The 22351-nt window shown below is 40.9% G+C and overlaps 1 protein-coding gene and 1 long non-coding RNA gene across 3 annotated transcripts in view; one reads left to right on the top strand and one right to left on the bottom strand.

Annotated features, from left to right (window-relative positions):
- Positions 1-2794: 2794 nt before the first annotated feature.
- LOC117511640 lies at positions 2795-7630 on the bottom strand. Its single transcript, XR_004561013.1, has 3 exons — positions 7615-7630; positions 4099-4108; positions 2795-3080 (listed from the first exon to the last, which is right to left on the bottom strand). It is a non-coding gene; the product is annotated as an uncharacterized LOC117511640 (long non-coding RNA).
- Positions 7631-8241: 611 nt separating this feature from the next.
- The window catches only part of srpk1a (SRSF protein kinase 1a), a 54440-nt gene continuing 40330 nt past the window's right edge, over positions 8242-22351 (top strand). For both annotated transcript variants that reach the window (XM_034172292.1, XM_034172291.1), the window contains exons 1-2: positions 8242-8342; positions 8956-9010. In XM_034172292.1, coding sequence (XP_034028183.1) covers positions 8330-8342; positions 8956-9010 — 68 coding nt within the window. In that variant the 5' untranslated portion in view covers positions 8242-8329. The remainder of the gene's footprint in view (positions 8343-8955; positions 9011-22351) is intronic.

Genomic DNA, 22351 nt, shown 5'->3' with positions numbered 1-22351 from the left:
GTGAGATGAAAGTGGGTGATTCGCTGTGGCCAATCTTACCAGGGCAACTAAAAAAGAAGAAAAAATGGATTTACCCCACCTGTGGGGCCCTCTGGGGGGTGTCAAAATGTCTGGCAACAGGTTCTGTCTTTTTGAGTTTCAGCATGTTCATTTAGGTCGGTTGGCCTTGTGTGCATGTGTGTGTGTGTGTGTGTGGGGGGGGGCTGAAATAGATTGAAAAAAAATTTTAACTTTTGGCCAAAACTGTGTCAGGATCACTTCCTCTAATCTTGGTACATGGAACTGATCCCATTACAATACATCCCATTAAACACATTTATGTGACAGTGTAGGACATTTGGCCTTTCAGCACATGGTGCTCAAAAGGAGTGTGAGAGAAAAGAATTTCCAGTTTTCTGTTGTCTTATCTCATTACTGCTGGGATGCTGACCTCCACAACACATCCAACATTGTTAGACACGTCTATTTGTCAGTGTCTGACCATTTCTTTTGCTTTATGCTTTTCATTGTCTGACTATTTTCCCCCTGATGTATAAATATGTGTTTATTTTACTTAATTACTTACATGTTTGAAATAAACTTCAATCAATCAATCAGTTTATTGGGGTAGCCAGATTTGGGATCACGCACTGCGTGTCACCACATGAAGAAACCTGTTTGGGACCTGGATGGCAACCACCCAGGCAGCCAACTAATCTATCTCCACTTCCTAAAACTAACCATCTGTCTGTTGCAGCCATCTGATATGTGGGCGCCCCCTTGGGCTTTTCCAGTTGCTGAGGTCCTCAGCACTCCTGCAGCTGCATGCTGGATCATGCCCAGAGACAGTTAGTGAATATTTAGTAAGCAGGGAGTACAATGGCAGAAGCCTCACAGTGAAGATTCTGTATCCTGGTATTGACAGTTGTGGTTGTCTTTCGGCTGCCCAGTGGATCCGATAGAAGTCCACATTGGGAATTGACACAGGTTTTAGGCCAGATGTCATTTCTGATGCAACACCAATTCAACATGGAGAAACACACCCATATCTCTTGGGATTCCCAAATCAAGTACTAACCAGGATGTACTTTGCTTCTATTCTGAAATCTGATGGGATCAGGTATGCTCAGAGCTGCATGGCTGAGCCTCTTGGGATTAACAGTATTGTTCCCCATTTGAAAACACAATACCTGTCTGAATTTTCCATGACTGAAACGTGACATACTCATTGTGTAACTAAGTAAATAGGTTAAGTACACTTTGTTGTGTGGGAATTAGGATTCTTGACGCTCACATGATTTTTGCAGGCGCAATACACTGTATTCCCGTATCATCTTGTGATAATCAGATTCTTGAAAACACTCTCGTAGGCTTCCGCTTCTCTGTTCCAACAAGACCCATGAAACATTTTAGAAAAATGTCATGCAGCTGGTACCTGTGATCTTCTGCCCTGTGGCACGTTTCCCCTGGCGTGCCTCCACTCTGCCTCCGCTGGCAGTCTGCGTCACCAGTTGGATTCATTTTCTATGCATGACAAACAGCCTTTGCACAGGCCAGTCAGTCTGTGCTATTTGTGCTGCTGATCTTGTGACTGTGCAGACTTTTTTCTCAATAAAAGAATAATAATAACAAAAAAAATTACTATTGGCAATTTGGCACAATGTCATGAAAATGAACATCAGAAATCCTTTTTCACATGATATAGCTTAAGAAGAGAATGAAAGCTGACGGTTCAGGGTTCAAACTTTCCCTTTTGTAGCATCCATGTGCTGTACAATCCCATATTTTCCCTGAGTAGAAACTGCTCCAGTCAAAAAAATGCATGTTGAAGAGAAACAAACACATATATAAATTGCACTATAGTATAAGTGGCACCTTTACTTGTTTGAAAGGTCCTGCAAGGAAATAAACATATATCAGTTGCACCTTTTCTCTATTATTAGTTCTTAAGTTTGGGAATTTTGTTTTTTTGCATTGTTGTAGTGTACTTTTTATATTGGCATTTATTCTTTTATTCTTGGAGTTTATTTTGTTTAAGGCTTTGATTCCTGGGAAAGTCCTACATAAATAGTTGTTATTCATTCATTTTCTATACCAGATTACATCAATTATAGGGGGTGGAGCCTATCCCAGCAGTCATAGGACGATGGGTATGGTACACCCTGGATAGGATGCAAGCGTATCAGTTTGGAACATTCCCACGACCATTCACACTGAAAATACTTTGACTCAATCTACTGCTTTATATCTAATAAATATAATCTTAATGTGCTTCCATGGACATAACGTCACATTTCAGTCATCAAGTGTTTTCAGGAAGCTTTCTTCCCTGAAGCTGTGTGGGTTTTTGAAATGATTACCATAAAATTACTAGGAGGACTGTGATAGGATTGCACCAAGTATATGGGGCATCACACTGCTCTCTGTACAGGGAAATTTACAGTACTCAGAATGATCAGTCTTAACAAGATTCAGTCCCAGTTGACACAAGTGACAGCAAAGGAGACACCATGAGCGGAAGCTAGGCAAGTGGGCTAGGCTAAAAGCTAACACATCTAAACCGCTGCTTCAGAATAAATCAAACTGTAACTCACAACATAGAGGTCATTCATCATCGACAGGGCTGAGCCAGGTAAAAACTGCCATTTTTTCCTGTCAAGGTTTTCTCAACGGATTCCTGTATAAGATTTTGTGCCATCTTGAAATTTGCCCAGAATCCAAGATAGTCGCCAAAATCCAAGCTGGCTGCCAGGATACCTAAAATTGGTCCTAAGTGGGTGGAACTTGTCTAAAAATCTGTTTTTATTGCATGATTTGGTGGGTTATGATAATAGAAATAATATTCAGTGGCTTAAAATCATAACCAGGCGTTTTCATTGTGCAAATCCAAGATGGCCGATGGGCACGGTACCATAAACTTTAAAGTGTCATATCTCCTGTTCTAGAAGGACTGCGGCCATAATTCTGGTGTCTGTACATAGGTTTTCATGGTCAAGGAATCCATTTCTGACAGTATTTTGCAAATCTGACCATTCAGACTATCAGAAAATCCAATATGGCTGCCAAAGCCAACACCTCCGATAAGGGGAAACAGTCAGAGACTTGCTAGGCAGCATGCATGACATTCAATTTGCAGTCCAGGGATATAGATTAATTAATTCAGAAAGAATAATACATTTAAACTAATAATTATGTTTATTTTGTATAAAAAGTACATAAATTGTCACTCTATGGTGGCCTATTTTCCATTTAGTCTTTGAATGATGATAGGGGCTGTCGTTGCAGCCTCTGAATGTCTGAGAGTCCTGTTGATTCAAAAACTGTCAACTGATACCAATATAAAAAAGTTTGCAATGTCAACACAAGGCTTTTGAGATCATAGGACACTTTGTATGCATAAAATAGCCCTAACATTATGCTGTTCTATCAAAGGTCCAAAGGCTCTTGAGTATTCAATGCACCATACTTTTTTGATTTTCAGCCTGTTGACTATAAACATGCGCTGTCTCCTTATTCACTAATGTCAAGATCACTGAAAGTATCACTTTCAGAGCTTATAAAGTATTCAGAAATTTCATCATCAGAAGCGTTTTCCATATCTGTCCCCTCAGTTTCAGATGTTTCATCATCACCAATGCACTCATCGCCAGAAGTGTTTTCTCCTTCTTGTTCCTCATCATGAATTGGTTGATCAGTCTCTTCCATGGTCTCATCTGCACAATCAGTTGAACCTGTAATTAATGTTAAAATTTTGAGCAACATGAAAATTTAGGAGAAGAAAAATGAAAAAGTGGCTAGGATCTGCATAAAGATAATACATAAACATACCATAACTTTGTTTTCTGGATGGAGCAACAGCAGCTTCTTTCAAGGATTTCCTCTTCTTTTGATGAGCCAAGCCACTATCATCTATTGTTTCAAGAGCTCAAAATTTTAACATTAATTACAGGTTCAACTGATTGTGCAGATGAGACCATGGAAGAGACTGATCAACCAATTCATGATGAGGAACAAGAAGTAGAAAACACTTCTGGCGATGAGTGCATTGGTGATGATGAAACATCTGAAACTGAGGGGACAGATATGGAAAATGCTTCTGATGATGAAATTTCTGAATACTTTATAAGCTCTGAAAGTGATACTTTCAGTGATCTTGACATTAGTGAATAAGGAGACAGTGCATGTTTATAGCCAACAGGCTGAAAATCAAAAAAGTATGGTGCATTGAATACTCAAGAGCCTTTGGACCTTTGATAGAACAGCATAATGTTAGGGCTATTTTATGCATACAAAGTGTCCTATGATCTCAAAAGCCTTGTGTTGACATTACAAACTTTTTTATATTGGTATCAGTTGACAGTTTTTGAATCAACAGGACTCTCTGACATTCAGAGGCTGCAATGACAGCCCCTATCATCATTCAAAGACTAAATGGAAAATAGGCCACCATAGAGTGACAATTTATCTACTTTTATACAAAATAAACATAATTATTAATTTAAATTAATTATTCTTTCTGAATTAATTAATCTATACCCTGGACTGCAAATCAAATGTCATGCATGCTGCCTAGTAAGTCTCTGACTGTTTCCCCTTATCGGAGGTGTTGGCTTTGGCAGCCATATTGGATTTTCTGATAGACTGAATGGTCAGATTTGCAAAATACTGTCAGAAATGGATTCCTTGGCCATGAAAACCTATGTACAGACACCAGAATTATGGCCGCAGTCCTTCTAGAACAGGAGATATGACACTTTGAAGTTTATGGGACCGTGCCCGTCGTCCATCTTGGATTTGTACAATGACAACGCCTGGTTACGATTGTAAGCCACTGAATATTATTTCTATCATCACAACCCACCAAATCATGCAATAAAAACAGATTTTTAGACAAGTTCCACCCACTTAGGACCAATTTTAAGTATCCTGGCGGCCAGCTTGGATTTTGGTGGCCATCTTGGATTCCGGGCAAATTTCAAGATGGCACAAAATCTTATTTTGATTAGTATGGTCCAAAGTACAGGAATCCGTTGAGAAAACCTTGACACGAAAAAATGGCAGTTTTTACCTGGCTCAGCCCTATCAACTGTTATTGCCTGATTTTTACAGAGATGTGGCTGGACAGCTATGGGTTGCCACGGACTTTACCCAAGCGCCCTCTGGTGGCCGTTTTTGGCCGCTGAAAACATCATCGAACGCAATACAAATGCATGTAATTTGGTCACTTTTCAAAGGGGTCAGACTCATCAATAAAGTCAATTTAATCTACAATGGTTCATTTCAGCTCATCTTGGTGTATAAATCTCACTGTTCCAGACAATGATAGCCATCAGCTGGCTGTTAGAAGCAAGTTAGAGACAAAACAAAATCAGCTGATTTCAATAGACAATCAATGCAGCCAGAACGTGTTTTCATCGGGTGGCCAGTCACGGAAGTACGAATTCTCACCTTTGGATTCACCACTTCGCCGGAAGTGACGTGTCTCTGTGCCAACCCATAGGCTATAGAACTAGCGGTCTGCTGCATCAACAGAGCCAATAGGACAGCTGACATGGGTAAGAAGATCATTGGAGGTCTGAGTGTACGTATACAACTGTTGGTGCTCAAACACTTCCATTACTGAAAAACACTGTAGCCCTGATTTGGAATTCTTGTTAATTAAGTGCAGACCCTAATACTTACCATGAAAATTCAATGTTATTTACATCTGGGTAGTGTACATCCCCCCATATGTTTATAGTAGCAATAACTTATTAATGTTACTAACATATTCATGTTAGAACTACTTTAACACATTATTTAATAATTAAGATACTATATACCATTAATGAATTCATGACCACATGACCACCATGACACAGTTTTGCGCTCACTTTATGTGCCACCTGCACAGCATGCACACCTTTGACACTCCCAAAAAGCATTTATATCACACTGTCAAGATAGGGCCCTGGGTCTCACTGAAAACCACACCTGCTCCTAATCCATCATCAATACAGAATCCACTAGCCATCCAGCAGGTGGTGGACACATATGATATTAGATATGCGCAACAAAGCTGTTGAATTGATTTTATTACAGCTATTATTTGTTTGGTGCATTAACATTCATCAGATATGGAAGGGTTTATCCTCACCATAGGCTTTTTTAATTTGGCATGTTAAAAGATGGCACCGAGTTTTGTTTTTGGGTTGTCATGCTAACAAACTGTAGGCGATAGACTCATTTTTCTATTGGTTTACTCAATGCATTTTAGTGGGCACAAAGCCTCGGAGTAAAAATAAATAAATATAACAAAATAAATATAATATAATATAATATAAAATATAATAAAAATAAAATCCACAAACATGCAAAGCCTGTTTAAAAAAAACCCAGGGCTGATCCGGAAACCCAGGATTATAATATCCGAGGACCCGTCTAATTTGAAACGTTTAGTTCACTCTTGAGCCCTAAGTTACACATGATAGTACAAAAAAGCCATTTAAATCACAAATTCACAGTAATACATTTGACCCTCTCCATAGCTGCCTGACTCAACACGTTAGTATAACATTGATTTACATAAGATGTAATTTAGAAAAAAGAACTTCATCAGTTGTCGCACATAAAATCAATAAAACCTTCATATTTAAAATAAAAAATAGAAGCACTCAGAGAGGGCAAACCTCCGCCAAGGCCATGGGGTCACTGATGCCATAACATCACACGCCGTGGAATCACTGAACCTAAAAAAGTCCAGCAATGATGTTTGCTCAGTAGTAAAAAAAAGTAGCATGTAGCAAGTAGATAGCATGTATCCTTAGCGCTTGGCATCACAGTTTATTGCAACTTGCACCTTTCACAGAAGCTCCTGTAATCTGAGCACTGATACTGATATTGCATGTGCTTATAGACAAAAACAAATAAGAGACAAAATTCTATTTATTATTCAACTAAACTGCAAATATATGAATTTTTTAACATTTATGAAACACTTCTCTAAACAAGGCCATAGGGTCACTGACTCTAAAGAGAGTCCCTCCTTGGCACAGTGATCTATTTCTTTTTGTCTCTTTCTCTAAAATTGTATATAATAATCATTAGATTATTAATATATAAACAAAAATAAATTTAAGAAATATTACAATTTGAATCGGGATCCGGATCGTGATTTGGATCACCACTAAAATTTAATCACTTGTTCCTCTTGTCATTTCCAACCTTCTTGGCGGAGGTAAAAATAAATTTAAGAAATATTACAATTTGAAAACAAATGCACCCGAATGTGATGACAGCTGTAACTGCTTAATGCTAACTTTTAACATTGAAAATGCCATAGACATGCTAATGCGTTAGCATCGGGATCCGGATCGTGATCCGGATCACCACTAAAATTTAATCACTTGTTCCTCTTGTTATTTCCAACCACTCCACAAAATTTCATCAAAATCCGTTCAAAACTTTTTGAGTTATCCTGCTGACAGACAGACAGACAAACAAACAAACAAACCCGACCAAAAACATAACCTCCTTGGCGGAGGTAACAAGGCCATAGGGTCACTGACCCTAAAGAGATTCCCTCCTTGGCACAGTGATCTATTCAACAATTCAGTGTTACAACCAAAACTATGATACACTAGGACTTGGAATCACTTTTATGTCTTTATTAGTTCAAAAGTTATTGTATAAAAACGATTTTTCGGTAATGGCGGTTTTCTTCTGGATCTAGCTCCATAACATTTGAAGCTACATCAAATCTGATGACACCTTACTGAATCAGTACAGATTCAGCTACAATTTGGTGTTAGTTGTGCATCTCTAGCTTCATTTGTCTCCTCACACTGACATTTTCTATTTTCCCTATATTTTTGCATATTCTGGATCACCAGATCCGGAATCCGGATCCGATCACCAAACTTTGTTGTTTGATAGAACATTTGACTATATTACACCCTAATTTTTTTCAAGCCTTTCTGCCTTGTTTTTGTGGAGTTAGAAACTAGAATGTCAAAATTCCCCCATCCCACAATGGTGAAGAATCCTTTAAAAAAATTCCTGGATCCGGATCGTGATCCGGATCACCACTAAAATGTAATCACTTGTTCCTCTTGTCATTTACAACCACTCCACAAAATTTCATTAAAATCCGTTCAAAACTTTTTGAGTTATCCTGCTGACAAACAGACAGACAAACAAACCCGACCGAAAACATAACCTCCTTGGCGGAGGTAAAAATGGATAGGAAGAAAAGAGGAATTGTTGACCAAGTGGAAGCTTTTTGGGGGGGAAGCAAAACCAGCCAGTGCGCATGCGCGGAGCATTCGCTCGCTGGCGTTGGGCTAACAGCTAAGCTACGGGTCCAGCCAACATGGAGAGAAAAGGTATTTTTATTTTTTTATTTGTACAGCGACACGCAGTACACACGTTTTCTGGCATTTGGCCATGTGGTTGTTGACGTCACAGTTAAAGTCTGTCTGCGAGTGTAACGTTTATCTACTTCGGTTTTTTTTAAACGTCTGTCACGCACTGTCGGGTTATGTTAGCTCTCCAGACGCTAGCTTTAGCATTAGTGGGACATGTCAGGATTAGCTAGCTGCACTGAGCTTTTTCCCTCTCGCTCTGTACAAACCGCCTAAAACACCGATATTAATCGACGGTTCGTGCGGTCCCCGGCCATGTAATCACATCAGTGTTTCACATTATTTCGTGTTCTAACTACAGTGTTGGTAAAAAAAAAAAAAAAAAAAAAAGCTTGCTCAGGTGATGTACTTTAACCAAAGTGGATGCTTCTAGAATCGAAGGCTGTGCCTGACAGACACTTATTGCATTAAACGTCAAAAACTGCCAATCAGACAGTCTTAGCAAAACGTGCTAAATAGCAGGACATTCTTAACTAAACGTAAGGTAGACGTGTGATTTATACATTCAGACTTTTTAACATTTCGTTTATCAGCTGCTGATCCAGAGAGGATTGTTATTGTTGTTACTTGACAGTTTTGGCACTGCAGGCGCGGAAGAAGAGGGCCAAAGCCAAGAAATCCAGCAAAAAGTGAGTGTCACATTTCAAGATGATCAGCTGTTTTACATGTTTACACTTGCATGTATTTTTTTCTAAGCTGTTGGAGTTGATCATGGTGGTTTTGAGATGCAGCCCAGACATTTACTCCTACTTTACTTCTGCACTGCTACTTTATTTCATTTTGTACATGGTCAGTGTTAAGTGTGAACAGTAAGGAGAATATAGTCTCCTTACACTATATCTTTTTTTGTAGTGTCTCTTGAAATTGTGCCTGACATATCAGCTGACGTAAACACAAATGGCTGCTCTAGAATGCTTGACTTAAGGATACAGTCGCCATGTTTGCACAGTAGCTCCGTAGTGGTCCGGTTATGGTAACTGACACTGAATGAGATAAGGAAAGTTTGTTTCCTCATGTTACCTCTATTTATTGTGGCCTGGTGTTTCTGTTAAAACTTAACACACACCTCACCATTTGCTTGTTGAATGTATTTTTAATAAAAAAAATTTTAATAGAAAAAAAGCTCTGTTTTAACACTTAGGCACAAGGTTACAAAAAGGTTAGGGTTATGTTAAGTTTAACATTGGCATCTGTGTAATATCTCCAGTTACGCATACATGATCTCTTCAGGGATCAAGGGAGGGCCATTTTGTTGAAATGTCTCATTACTGGCAGGCTAGCTTTGCAACTGGTGTGCCAGTCATGTCATAGGAACCACTGTCAAGATTATTTGTTGTGTATTCAGTTAACAGCACTAGTTGTTTTAAAGAGCACTTGCTCCTTCACAAAATACATGCTTTTAATTATATGCAGTGCCTTTTTATACTGATCTGTATCCACTGATATGAACAGTTAATAAAAGGTATGAAATGACTCTTGCCCTTCAAATCACCTCTCTGCTGTAATTGCGTAAAATACGGCTAAGTTCATCCACTTATATCCCAATACTGTTTTTTTTAGATTTTTTTCATATTTATTAAAAACAAAACAAAACAACCCCCCCCCCCCCCAAAAAAAAACAACCACACAAAAAAAACCCTTAGAAATCACGTAAGTATTCACAGCCTTTGCCATGAAGCTCAAAACTGCACTCAGGAGCATCCTGTTTCTACTGATCATCCTTGAAATGTTTCTGCAGCTTAATTGGAGTCCACCTGGGATAAATTCAGCTGATTGGACATGATTTAGAAAGGCACACACCTGTTTATGTATAAGGTCCCACAGTTGACAGTGCATGTCAGAGCATAAACCAAGCATGAAGTCAAAGGAATTGTCTGTAGACCTCTGAGACAGGATTGTCTTGGGTCACAAATCTGGGGAAGGGGTCAGAAACATTTCTGCTGCTTTGAAGGTCCCAGCGAGCACAGTGTCCTTCATCATCCGTAAAGGGAAGAAGTTCAGATCCACCAGGACTCTCCCGAGAGCTGGCCGCCCATTTAAACTGAGTGATTGGGAGAGAAGGGCCTTAGCCAGGAAGGTGCCCATGCAAAATTAGTGGAATTGATAGGCTTTTCCCTGCTTTTCTACAGAAGGACTTGGATGTGCTAATCAATACTATAACTAAGATGTATCAAACATGTCTAGCTAACGGCTATGTTCCCAAATCGTGGAGACAAGCCAGGGTGATTTTTCTACCCAAGTCGGGCAAACCTTCTTACAAAAAAGCTAAAGCATTTAGACCTATCAGTCTTGTGTCATTCCTTTTGAAAGTTTTGGAGAGACTAATTGATAGCTGTCCCAGAGATGATGTCCTTAAAACGTCAACACTCAGTGTAAGGCAACTTGCATATCAAGCAGGGATTGCCACAGAGACAGCCCTGCAGGATATTGTTATGAGAATTGAGAGAACCCTGTCTCATCGACAGTACGGATTAGGTCGTTTTCTTGATATTCAGGGTGCAATTGATAATCAGTTGATTCTATCAAAGTAGCTCTGCAGTCCAGACATGTGAACAGCACTGTAACCATATGGATTGTTGCCATGCTTCAATGTAGAAGAACAACTTCACTTGGTGACAGCATAGTGACGATGGTAGTGAAGCACTGGTGTCCTTGAGGGTTATCTCTCCTCTTTGTTGGTTACTTGTGGACAGCCTTCTCACTGAGTTAAATAATATCAGACAGTACACCCAAGGATGTGTCGATGATTTAGCTATCTCTATTGAGGGATTCTGTTTGAGGACTCTTTCAGAACTCATGCAGAATGCTCTCATTTTGTCTGTGAATCCACACAAAACAGTTATAGTCCTTGTCACAAATAAGAGAAGCAAACTTGGTCTAGTTCTACCAAAATTAGGTGGTACCGAGCTAAGACGTATCTGGGTTGGTTAGGTTTCTTGGTGTCTATTTAGATAACAAACTTAACTGGGCTTCCGTTTTGCAATTTGCAACAGTTGCAATTTTCTGTGTTCTGCTGTATCTGTTAGCTGTTTGAACTGAGCTGTTTGAGTTCTTTGAATTAACAGTCTTTTTCAAGACTTTTTTACTTTTTTACTTTTTTTTACTTTTTCACCGTGCTCCAACGCCTAAAGAAGACCTCTAACGGTCGAAGCATCGCGACGGAGCACTTTTATCAGCTAACCTTCATCAGCGTTGGCAAGCTAACTAGCTTGCTAACGCTTTCGTTTTTATTTTTATTTTATTTTTTAACACTGTTGTCGTGCTGCTCCACAGCCTGCCTAGTGGATTTTTATTTTATTTTAGCGCTGTTGTCGTGCGTTACCTGTGCTGCTCCACAGCCTGCCTAGTGGATTTTTATTTTATTTTAGCACTGTTGTGTGTTACCTGTGCTGCTCCACAGCCTGTCCAGTGGATTTTTATTTTATTTTAGCACTGTTGTCGTGTGTTACCTGTGCTGCTCCACAGCCTGTCCAGTGGATTTTTATTTTATTTTTTAGCACTGTTGTCGTGCGTTACCTGTGCTGCTCCACAGCCTGTTCAGTGGATTTTTATTTTATTTTTTAGCACTGTTGTCGTGCGTTACCTGTGCTGCTCCACAGCCTGTCCAGTGGATTTTTATTTTATTTTTTACCACTGTTGTCGTGCGTTACCTGTGCTGCTCCACAGCCTGTCTAGTGGATTTTTATTTTATTTTTTACCACTGTTGTCGTGTGTTACCTGTGCTGTTCCACAGCCTGTCCAGTGGATTTTTATTTTATTTTTTACCACTGTTGTCGTGTGTTACCTGTGCTGCTCCACAGCCTGTCCAGTGGATTTTTATTTTATTTTTTAGCACTGTTGTCGTGTGTTATCTGTGCTGCTCCACAGCCTGTCCAGTGGATTTCTATTTTATTTTTTACCACTGTTGTCGTGTGTTACCTGTGCTGCTCCACAGCCTGTCCAGTGGATTTTTATTTTATTTTTTACCACTGTTGTCGTGCGTTACCTGTGCTGCTCCACAGCCTGTCTAGTGGTTTTTTGTTTTGTTTTGGCACCGTTGTCGTGCGTTACCTGTGCTGCTCCACAGCCTGTCCAGTGGATTTTGATTTTATTTTATTTTATTTTATTTATTTTTTAGCACTGTTGTCGTGCGTTACCTGTGCTGCTCCACAGCCTGTCCAGTGGATTTTTATTTAGCACTGTTGTCGTGCGTTACCTGTGCTGCTCCACAGCCTGTCTAGTGGATTTTTATTTTGTTTTAGCATTGTTGTCGTGCGTTACCTGTGCTGCTCCACAGCCTGTCCAGTGGATTTTTATTTAGCACTGTTGTCGTGCGTTGCCTGTGCTGCTCCACAGCCTGTCCAGTGGATTTTTATTTTTATTTTATTTTATTTTTTAGCACTGTTGTCGTGCGTTACCTGTGCTGCTCCACAGCCTGTCTAGTGTCGGATTCCCTGTTTGGGAATCCGCTAGCTTAGCGTAGCTACTAGCTCTTAGCCGTTTTAGCATGGCGGCTTCTCCTGTCTCTCCCGTACTTTTCTGCTCTGGGTGTGAAATGTTTAGTTATTCCTCGGCCTCTTTTAGCAGTAACGGTACTTGTAGTAAGTGCAGCTTATTCGTAGCTTTGGAGGCCAGGCTGGGCGAATTGGAGGCTCGGCTCCGCACCGTGGAAAATTCTACAGCTAGCCAGGCCCCTGTAGTCGGTGCGGACCAAGGTAGCTTAGCCGCCGTTAGTTCCCCCCTGGCAGACCCCGTGCAGTCGGGAAGGCAGGCTGACTGGGTGACTGTGAGGAGGAAGCGTAGCCCTAAACAGAAGCCCCGTGTACACCGTCAACCCGTTCACATCTCTAACCGTTTTTCCCCACTCGACGATACACTCGCCGAGGATCAAACTCTGGTTATTGGCGACTCTGTTTTGAGAAATGTGAAGTTAGCGACACCAGCAACCATTGTCAATTGTCTTCCGGGGGCCAGAGCAGGCGACATCGAAGGACATTTGAAATTGCTGGCTAAGGCTAAGCGTAAATTTGGTAAGATTGTAATTCACGTCGGCAGTAATGACACTCGGTTACGCCAATCGGAGGTCACTAAAATTAACATTGAATCGGTGTGTAACTTTGCAAAAACAATGTCGGACTCTGTTGTTTTCTCTGGGCCCCTCCCCAATCAGACCGGGAGTGACATGTTTAGCCGCATGTTCTCCTTGAATTGCTGGCTGTCTGAGTGGTGTCCAAAAAATGAGGTGGGCTTCATTGATAATTGGCAAAGCTTCTGGGGAAAACCTGGTCTTGTTAGGAGAGACGGCATCCATCCCACTTTAGAGGGAGCAGCTCTCATTTCTAGAAATCTGGCCAATTTTTTGGGATCCTCCAAACTGTGACTGTCTAGCGTTGGGACCAGGAGGCAGAGCTGTGGTCTTATACACCTCTCTGCAGCTTCTCTCCCCCTGCCATCCCCTTATTACCCCATCCCCGTAGAGACGGTGCCTGCTCCCAGACCACCAATAACTAGCAAAAATCTATTTAAGCATAAAAATTCAAAAAGAAAAAATAATATAGCACCTTCAATTGCACCACAGACTAAAACAGTTAAATGTGGTCTATTAAACATTAGGTCTCTTTCTTCTAAGTCCCTGTTGGTAAATGATATAATAATTGATCAACGTATTGATTTATTCTGCCTAACAGAAACTTGGTTACAGCAGGATGAATATGTTAGTTTAAATGAGTCAACACCCCCGAGTCACACTAACTGTCAGAATGCTCGTAGCACGGGCCGGGGCGGAGGATTAGCAGCAATCTTCCATTCCAGCTTATTAATTAATCAAAAACCTAGACAGAGCTTTAATTCATTTGAAAGCTTGTCTCTTAGTCTTGTCCATCCAAATTGGAAGTCCCAAAAACCAGTTTTATTTGTTATTATCTATCGTCCACCTGGTCGTTACTGTGAGTTTCTCTGTGAATTTTCAGACCTTTTGTCTGACTTAGTGCTTAGCTCAGATAAGATAATTATAGTGGGCGATTTTAACATCCACACAGATGCTGAGAATGACAGCCTCAACACTGCATTTAATCTATTATTAGACTCTATCGGCTTTGCTCAAAAAGTAAATGAGTCCACCCACCACTTTAATCATATTTTAGATCTTGTTCTGACTTATGGTATGGAAATAGAAGACTTAACAGTATTCCCTGAAAACTCCCTTTTGTCTGATCATTTTTTAATAACATTTACATTTACCCTGATGGACTACCCTGCAGTGGGGAATAAGTTTCATTACACTAGAAGTCTTTCAGAAAGCGCTGTAACTAGGTTTAAGGATATGATTCCTTCTTTATGTTCTCTAATGTCATATACCAACACAGAGCAGAGTAGCTACCTAAACTCTGTAAGGGAGTTAGAGTATCTTGTCAATAGTTTTACATCCTTATTGAAGACAACTTTGGATGCTGTAGCTCCTCTGAAAAAGAGAGCTTTAAATCAGAAGTGTCTGACTCCGTGGTATAACTCACAAACTCGTAGCTTAAAGCAGATAACCCGTAAGTTGGAGAGGAAATGGCGTCTCACTAATTTAGAAGATCTTCACTTAGCCTGGAAAAAGAGTCTGTTGCTCTATAAGAAAGCCCTTCGTGAAGCTAGGACATCTTTCTACTCATCACTAATTGAAGAAAATAAGAACAACCCCAGGTTTCTTTTCAGCACTGTAGCCAGGCTGACAAAGAGTCAGAGCTCTATTGAGCTGAGTATTCCATTAACTTTAACTAGTAATGACCTCATGACTTTCTTTGCTAACAAAATTTTGACTATTAGAGAAAAAATTACTCATAACCATCCCAAAGATGTATCGTTATCTTTGGCTGCTTTCAGTGATGCCGGTATTTGGTTAGACTCTTTCTCTCCGATTGTTCTGTCTGAGTTATTTTCATTAGTTACTTCATCCAAACCATCAACATGCTTATTAGACCCCATTCCTGCCAGGCTGCTCAAGGAAGTCCTACCATTATTTAATGCTTCAATCTTAAATATGATCAATCTATCTTTGTTAGTTGGTTATGTACCACAGGCCTTTAAGGTGGCAGTAATTAAACCATTACTTAAAAAGCCATCACTTGACCCAGCTATCTTAGCTAATTATAGGCCAATCTCCAACCTTCCTTTTCTCTCAAAGATTCTTGAGAGGGTAGTTGTAAAACAGCTAACTGATCACCTGCAGAGGAATGGTCTATTTGAAGAGTTTCAGTCAGGTTTTAGAATTCATCATAGTACAGAAACAGCATTAGTGAAGGTTACAAATGATCTTCTTATGGCTTCGGACAGTGGACTTATCTCTGTGCTTGTTCTGTTGGACCTCAGTGCTGCTTTTGATACTGTTGACCATAAAATTTTATTACAGAGATTAGAGCATGTCATAGGTATTAAAGGCATTGTGCTGCGGTGGTTTGAATCATATTTGTCTAATAGATTACAGTTTGTTCATGTAAATGGGGAATCTTCTTCACAGACTAAAGTTAATTATGGAGTTCCACAAGGTTCTGTGCTAGGACCAATTTTATTCACTTTATACATGCTTCCCTTGGGCAGTATTATTAGACGGTATTGCTTAAATTTTCATTGTTACGCAGATGATACCCAGCTTTATCTATCCATGAAGCCACAGGATACACACCAATTAGCTAAACTGCAGGATTGTCTTACAGACATAAAGACATGGATGACCTCTAATTTCCTGCTTTTAAACTCAGATAAAACTGAAGTTATTGTACTTGGCCCCACAAATCTTAGAAGCATGGTGTCTAACCAGATCGTTACTCTGGATGGCATTTCCCTGATCTCTGGTAATACTGTGAGAAATCTTGGAGTTATTTTTGATCAGGATATGTCATTCAAAGCGCATATTAAACAAATATGTAGGACTGCCTTTTTGCATTTACGCAATATCTCTAAAATCAGAAAGGTCTTGTCTCAGAGTGATGCTGAAAAACTAATTCATGCATTTATTTCCTCTAGGCTGGACTATTGTAATTCATTATTATCAGGTTGTCCTAAAAGTTCCCTAAAAAGCCTTCAGTTGGTTCAGAATGCTGCAGCTAGAGTACTGACGGGGACTAGCAGGAGAGAGCATATCTCACCCGTGTTGGCCTCCCTTCATTGGCTTCCTGTTAATGCTAGAATAGAATTTAAAATTCTTCTTCTTACTTATAAGGTTTTGAATAATCAGGTCCCATCTTATCTTAGGGACCTCGTAGTACCATATTACCCCATTAGAGCGCTTCGCTCTCAGACTGCGGGCTTACTTGTAGTTCCTAGGGTTTGTAAGAGTAGAATGGGAGGCAGAGCCTTCAGCTTTCAGGCTCCTCTCCTGTGGAACCAGCTCCCAATTCAGATCAGGGAGACAGATACCCTCTCTACTTTTAAGATTAGGCTTAAAATTTTCCTTTTCGCTAAGGCTTATAGTTAGGGCTGGATCGGGTGACCCTGGACCATCCCTTGGTTATGTTGCTTTAGACGTAGACTGTGGGGGGGTTCCCATGATGCACTGTTTCTTTCTCTTTTTGCTCCGTATGCATCACTCTGCATTTAATCATTAGTGATCGATCTCTTTTTCCTGGTTCTTTCCCTCAGCCCCAACCAGTCTCAGCAGAAGACTGCCCCTCCCTGAGCCTGGTTCTGCTGGAGGTTTCTTCCTGTTAAAAGGGAGTTTTTCCTTCCCACTGTGGCCAAGTGCTTGCTCATAGGGGGTCGTTTTGACCGTTGGGGTTTTTCATGATTGTTGTATGGCCTTGCCTTGCAATGTGGAGCGCCTTGGGGCAACTGTTTGTTGTGATTTGGCGCTATATAAGAAACAAGTTGATTGATTGATTGAAGAGACTAGGGCTGCAGCTGTCGATTTTAGTAATTGAGTATTCTATCAATTATTCTGGTGATTAATTGAGCAGTTGGATAAAAAGTACTTCTGCATTTTTAAACAACATCAACAGTCCAGTCTAGTCTGAGCTAAACACAGAAGAAAGAGTGGATTATTTGTCAGTGTGGCCGGGGATGGAGCTGTGACCCACCTGGTGTGAGGGGAGTGCTGAGAGCCCCTCACACCCGGCAGAGAGAGGGAGCAGCTGGCTGCCGCGCGAATAGTCACTCCTCACGTAGAGCAGAGAGCAGCCCGCAGACAAAACAGTGTTTTTTTTTTGTTTTTTTTTTAAAGCAAACACACTACTTTGCTTTAAATGCGCAGTAAGCTATTTCACATAATCAGCGTGGACCTTCTTTCTCCTAAAAGGCTTTATTTTACTCTGTGTGTCACGTTGGAAAGCGGTAGCTTTTGCCGCTAAATGGATTAGCATTTACACCATGTCTTACACGGCTTAAGCGCATGCTCTAGTCTTGTTCTGTTTTTTTCTGGGGACGTTACAGTGCCACACGCAGGCCTGGCATATATACTACAACATAAACGGAGCTTTGAGACACAGAATTTGCCTCGAACATTTTTGGTAATCGAATTATTCGAGTTACTCAACTAATCATTTCAGCCCTAGAAGAGACACAACTGAGAAATGTCATAAGGCAATTCTCAGTTTACAACAGTGCCGTCGTATTGTCGGACAAAGATGGGGAGTTAGTACCAATGTGGTGAGATGGAGCTACACTTTGGTGTTAAGACCCATGCTAAATTATGCTGCGATAGTTTGGTGGACCAGAGTGGAGCACGGGACTGCCAGGATTATGTTGACTCATGTTCAAAGAATGACATGCCTTTACATCGCAAGTGTCCTCAGGACAGGTTTTAGAAGTACTTCTGAACTTAGCCCCTCTGGACCTCTACATTGTGGGAGAGGCGATCTCTACGTCAGGAAACAATATAGAGCCCTAGTCAGACTGTATTTTATTATGAGTATGTTGTAGCTACTGCATTCAATTTCAAGGAGATGTGAGAATATTGTTTGAAGCAACTTTAACAAACTTTATGTATCCACTGCGGTTATTCACAAGTCAAAATGCTTTATCATCATCAGTATGTGACACTAAACTGATAGCTTTTCTACAGAAGTTATGATTGCTATGATGTAGTGTCATGTTCTTTTAACATTATTGGTAATGGGTAAACCTGTAAGCACATTACTGCTACTAACTGGGCAGGGAATGTAGCAGCAGACCCACAAAACAGTAAACTACAAGGTCTGCATTGAAAATGTTATTTATGCACGTTTATACGGGACTGAGACCTATATAAGTCCTACAAGACCATCACGTTATCAACTCTCATAAGTCTTGGCTGGTCTCCAGTTTAAAATACACTGGAGACAAAATGGTCTCCACTCTGTTATTTGCGTTTACACCAAGAGCGCATTGCGACTAAATTGTGCGAGTGAAATATATGTTAATGTCCATGATCAGTAATACAGAGTCAGTTGAGAGCCTATTAGGACCAGTAGGATCAGGTTGGGAGTAGTGTGGGACCTGTGAGAGCGAACGAGACTGATTATGAGATTCATGTATCTTTTAACCGGTCGCACAACTGATTGAGGGTGATGGCGACCAAGAAAGATCTTTGTTCTGACCATGGAGATCCCACTGTGACCAGCCTGCAACCCCAGTAAGAGCCACTGAGAGTGACAGTGAGCATGATCATCAGCAATGATCCACAGGTGTATATAATAAAGCGGCCACCTCATTCTGTATGCAGAACGGCACCGTGCGCAAAAGAGCACTTTTGCAGAAATAAACGGATGAACACAAAGTTAAAAGTGGAATCAGTGTAAAAATGACTGTGTTTAAAGCCAGGGAAAAAATAAAGCCAGCAAGCCACGGATGGAAAGGAAGCCAGTGAGAAAGAGCACAGAGGCGGCTCTCCATGAAAGGACAACAGCAGCGTGCGCACAAAAGAGCGTTTTTGCAGAAATAAATGGACAAACAAAAAGTTTATAGTGGGATCACAGTTTGTGTGTTTAAAGCTGCAGAAGAAATAAAGCCAGCGAGCCACGGAGCCAACGAGGAGCACAGAGGTTGCGCTCCAGGAACCCGTGGTTCAGTTCTAGCTGGTCTGGTGCATTACAGGTCTACAGCAGCCTGACGCACAACCGCGGGACTGTACTGGAGCATCTATTTCTGGACTGCATTTAAAAATGTGACATCTTTAAATGCTGCTGTGAATCTGTGAATTGAAAACCCGCACTTTAAAGGGACCAGGTGTGGGAAGGCTGGAGGTTTGGACCAAACCCATGCCTAACTGTGCGCCAACATGGCTCTATCATGGCACGACGTGGCTTAGTGTGGCTGATGCAAGCCAGTTGAGGCTCTAATGACCTTGTCGTCATTAGAGTCGTGGCTCACTAGAGGCTGCAACGTGGCACATGCGGGGTACAGAGAGGCACACAGAGGCACCCTCATAGCGGATACGTGATAGATGAAAACGTGGGTCATTCTTCGAATAATCGCTGGCACACCCATGCGTGGCTCCTTATTCATCCTTCATTATTTGGTGGGACCCAGGCTTAAGGCTGACCATGTGTGTGTTTGTGCACGTAGGCTTTCAATCTAAGGGCCCCAGTGACCTCCCCCTTGGTGCCCCCAGTCAAAATACCAAGTTTGGTGTTCATTGCTTAATTACTGTGGCTATACATAGCGAACACGCATGCACATGCAGTCAGCTTTATATATTAGATGTACAAATTGTGCTTAAAACAATATGATCTTAATAATTAATTACACAACTGTAATTTATAAAGAACACAATGCTCATACGGCCGAGAGTATTTTAGCATTGTGTTATATTTATGACTTATATTACAGCTGGTGGCATTTGAAAGTGCTGCATTCTGATAATGGCATTTCACAACACTTTATTTAGAATTCAGTTGGCCTGGTGGTGTTATTTGGCATTATTATGCGGTGTTGATCTGGTGATGGTCTTTTTTTTAATTAAATTTTTTAGCTCCCAATTTTCACCTCCAGAGACAGCTGGGCCTACGTGCAGTACGAGTAGTTTCTTTGCTTACACTGTGCAGCACTTTAATTTGTGGTGTTTTTTTTTTGATGGTTGCGTTATTTATGAGATTTATCTATCTTATCTGTCTGTCTATCATCACAGTGGTAAATGGACTGCATTTACATAGTGCTTTTCCATGTGAATCAAAAGCTCAAAGCGCTTTACAAAGATACCTTGCCTAAGGGCCCATAGGGATTTTCCAGTTAGGCTGGGATTTGAATCTAGGATCCTCTGGTCTCAAACCAAACACTTGAGCCCCTTTCACACCGGGCCAACTTAGAGTTGTGTAATGCGGCATACCGAGTATGCCAAGTTTATGCACCCCTACGTGGGAATACGCAGAGGGATGCAAAAGGGTCCACAAAATGGACACAGAAATTTAAACATGTTCAGTTTTTTTTCATGGACTTTCTGCGTAGAGCACTGGACGCAGTGTTCTATGCAAGTCAACACAACACTCACTACTGTAGGTTATTCTACACAGCACTGTGCTGCTGTACACCAAGCCTCCGCAATTGCACAACCCTATGCCAAGGGGGAATTATCAGTACATACAGTGAGGCAAATAAGTATTTGATCCACTGTCGATTTTGCAAGTTTTCCCACCTACAAAGAATGGAGAGGTCTGTAAGTTTTATAGGTACACTTCAACTGTGAGAGACAGAATCTAAAAACAAACCAAAAAAAAATCAGAAAATCACTGGATGATTTTTAATTAATAAATTTGCATTTTATTGCATGAAATAAGTATATGATACAATAGAAAAACAGATCTTAATATTTGGTAGAGAAACCTTTGTTTGCAGTTACAGAGGTCAGACGTTTCCTGTAGTTCTTGACCAAGTTTGCACACTGCTGCAGGGATTTTGCTCCACTTCTCCATACAGATCTTCTCCAGATCTTTCAGGTTTTGAGTTTCAGCTCCCTCCAAAGATTTTCTCTTGCGTTCAGGTCTGGAGACTGGCCAGGCCACTCCAGGACGTTGAAATGCTTCTTACGGAGCCCCTCCTTAGTTGTCCTGGCTGTGTGTTTGGGTCATTGTCATGCTAGAAGACCCAACCACGACCCATCTGCAATGCTCTCACTGAGGGAAGGTTATTTTCCAAAATCTCATAATACATGACCCCATCCATCCTCCCTTCAATATGGTGCAGTCGTCCTGTCCCCTTTGCAGAAAAACACCCGCAAAAATTATGTTTCCACCCCCATGCTTTACTGTTGGGACAGTGTTCTTGGGGTTGTTCTCATCTTCCAAACACGGTGAGTGGAGTTGATACCAAAAAGCTCTATTGTGGTCTCATCTGACCACATGAGCTTCTCTCATGCCTCCTTTGGATAATACAGATGGTCAATGGTGAACTTCAAATGGGCCTGGAGATGTGCTGGCTTGAGCAGGGGGACCTTGCTGCCCTGCAGGATTTTAAACCATGACAGCATAGTGTGCTATTCATGTTATCTTTGTGACTGTGGTCCCAGCTCTCTTCAGGTCATTGACCAGGTCCTCGACCAGGTCCTCCTGTTAGTTCTGAGCTTTCTAAGAATCATCCTTACCCCACGAGGTGAGATCTTGCATGGAATCCCAGACCGAGGAAGATTGACAGTCATCTTGTGTTTCTTCCACTTTCTAATAAATAATCATAACAAATAAACATAACATAAAAATAATATCAGTTGTTGCTTTCTCACCAAGCTCCTTGTCTATTGTCATGTAGCCCATCCCAGCCTTGTGCAGGTCTACAATTTTGTCCCTGGTGTCCTTAATTGGCTCTTTGGTCTTGGCCATGGTGGATAGGTTGGAGTGTGATTGATTGAGTGTGTGAACAGGTGTCTTTTATACAGATAATGAGTTCAAACAGGTGCTATTAATACAGGTGAAGAGTGCAGAATAGGAGGGCTTCTTAAAGAAAAACTAACAGGTCTGTGAGAGCCAGAATTCTTGCTGGTTGGTAGGTGATCAAATACTTATTTCATGCAACAAAACACAAATAAATTATTTAAAAATCATACAGTG

The sequence above is a fragment of the Thalassophryne amazonica genome, chromosome 6, assembly GCF_902500255.1.
Source record: "Thalassophryne amazonica chromosome 6, fThaAma1.1, whole genome shotgun sequence".
NCBI classification, from domain to species: Eukaryota; Metazoa; Chordata; class Actinopteri; order Batrachoidiformes; family Batrachoididae; genus Thalassophryne; species Thalassophryne amazonica.
The sequence above is the reverse complement of the archived record's forward strand: the minus strand, read 5'-3'. Positions and strand labels throughout refer to the sequence as shown.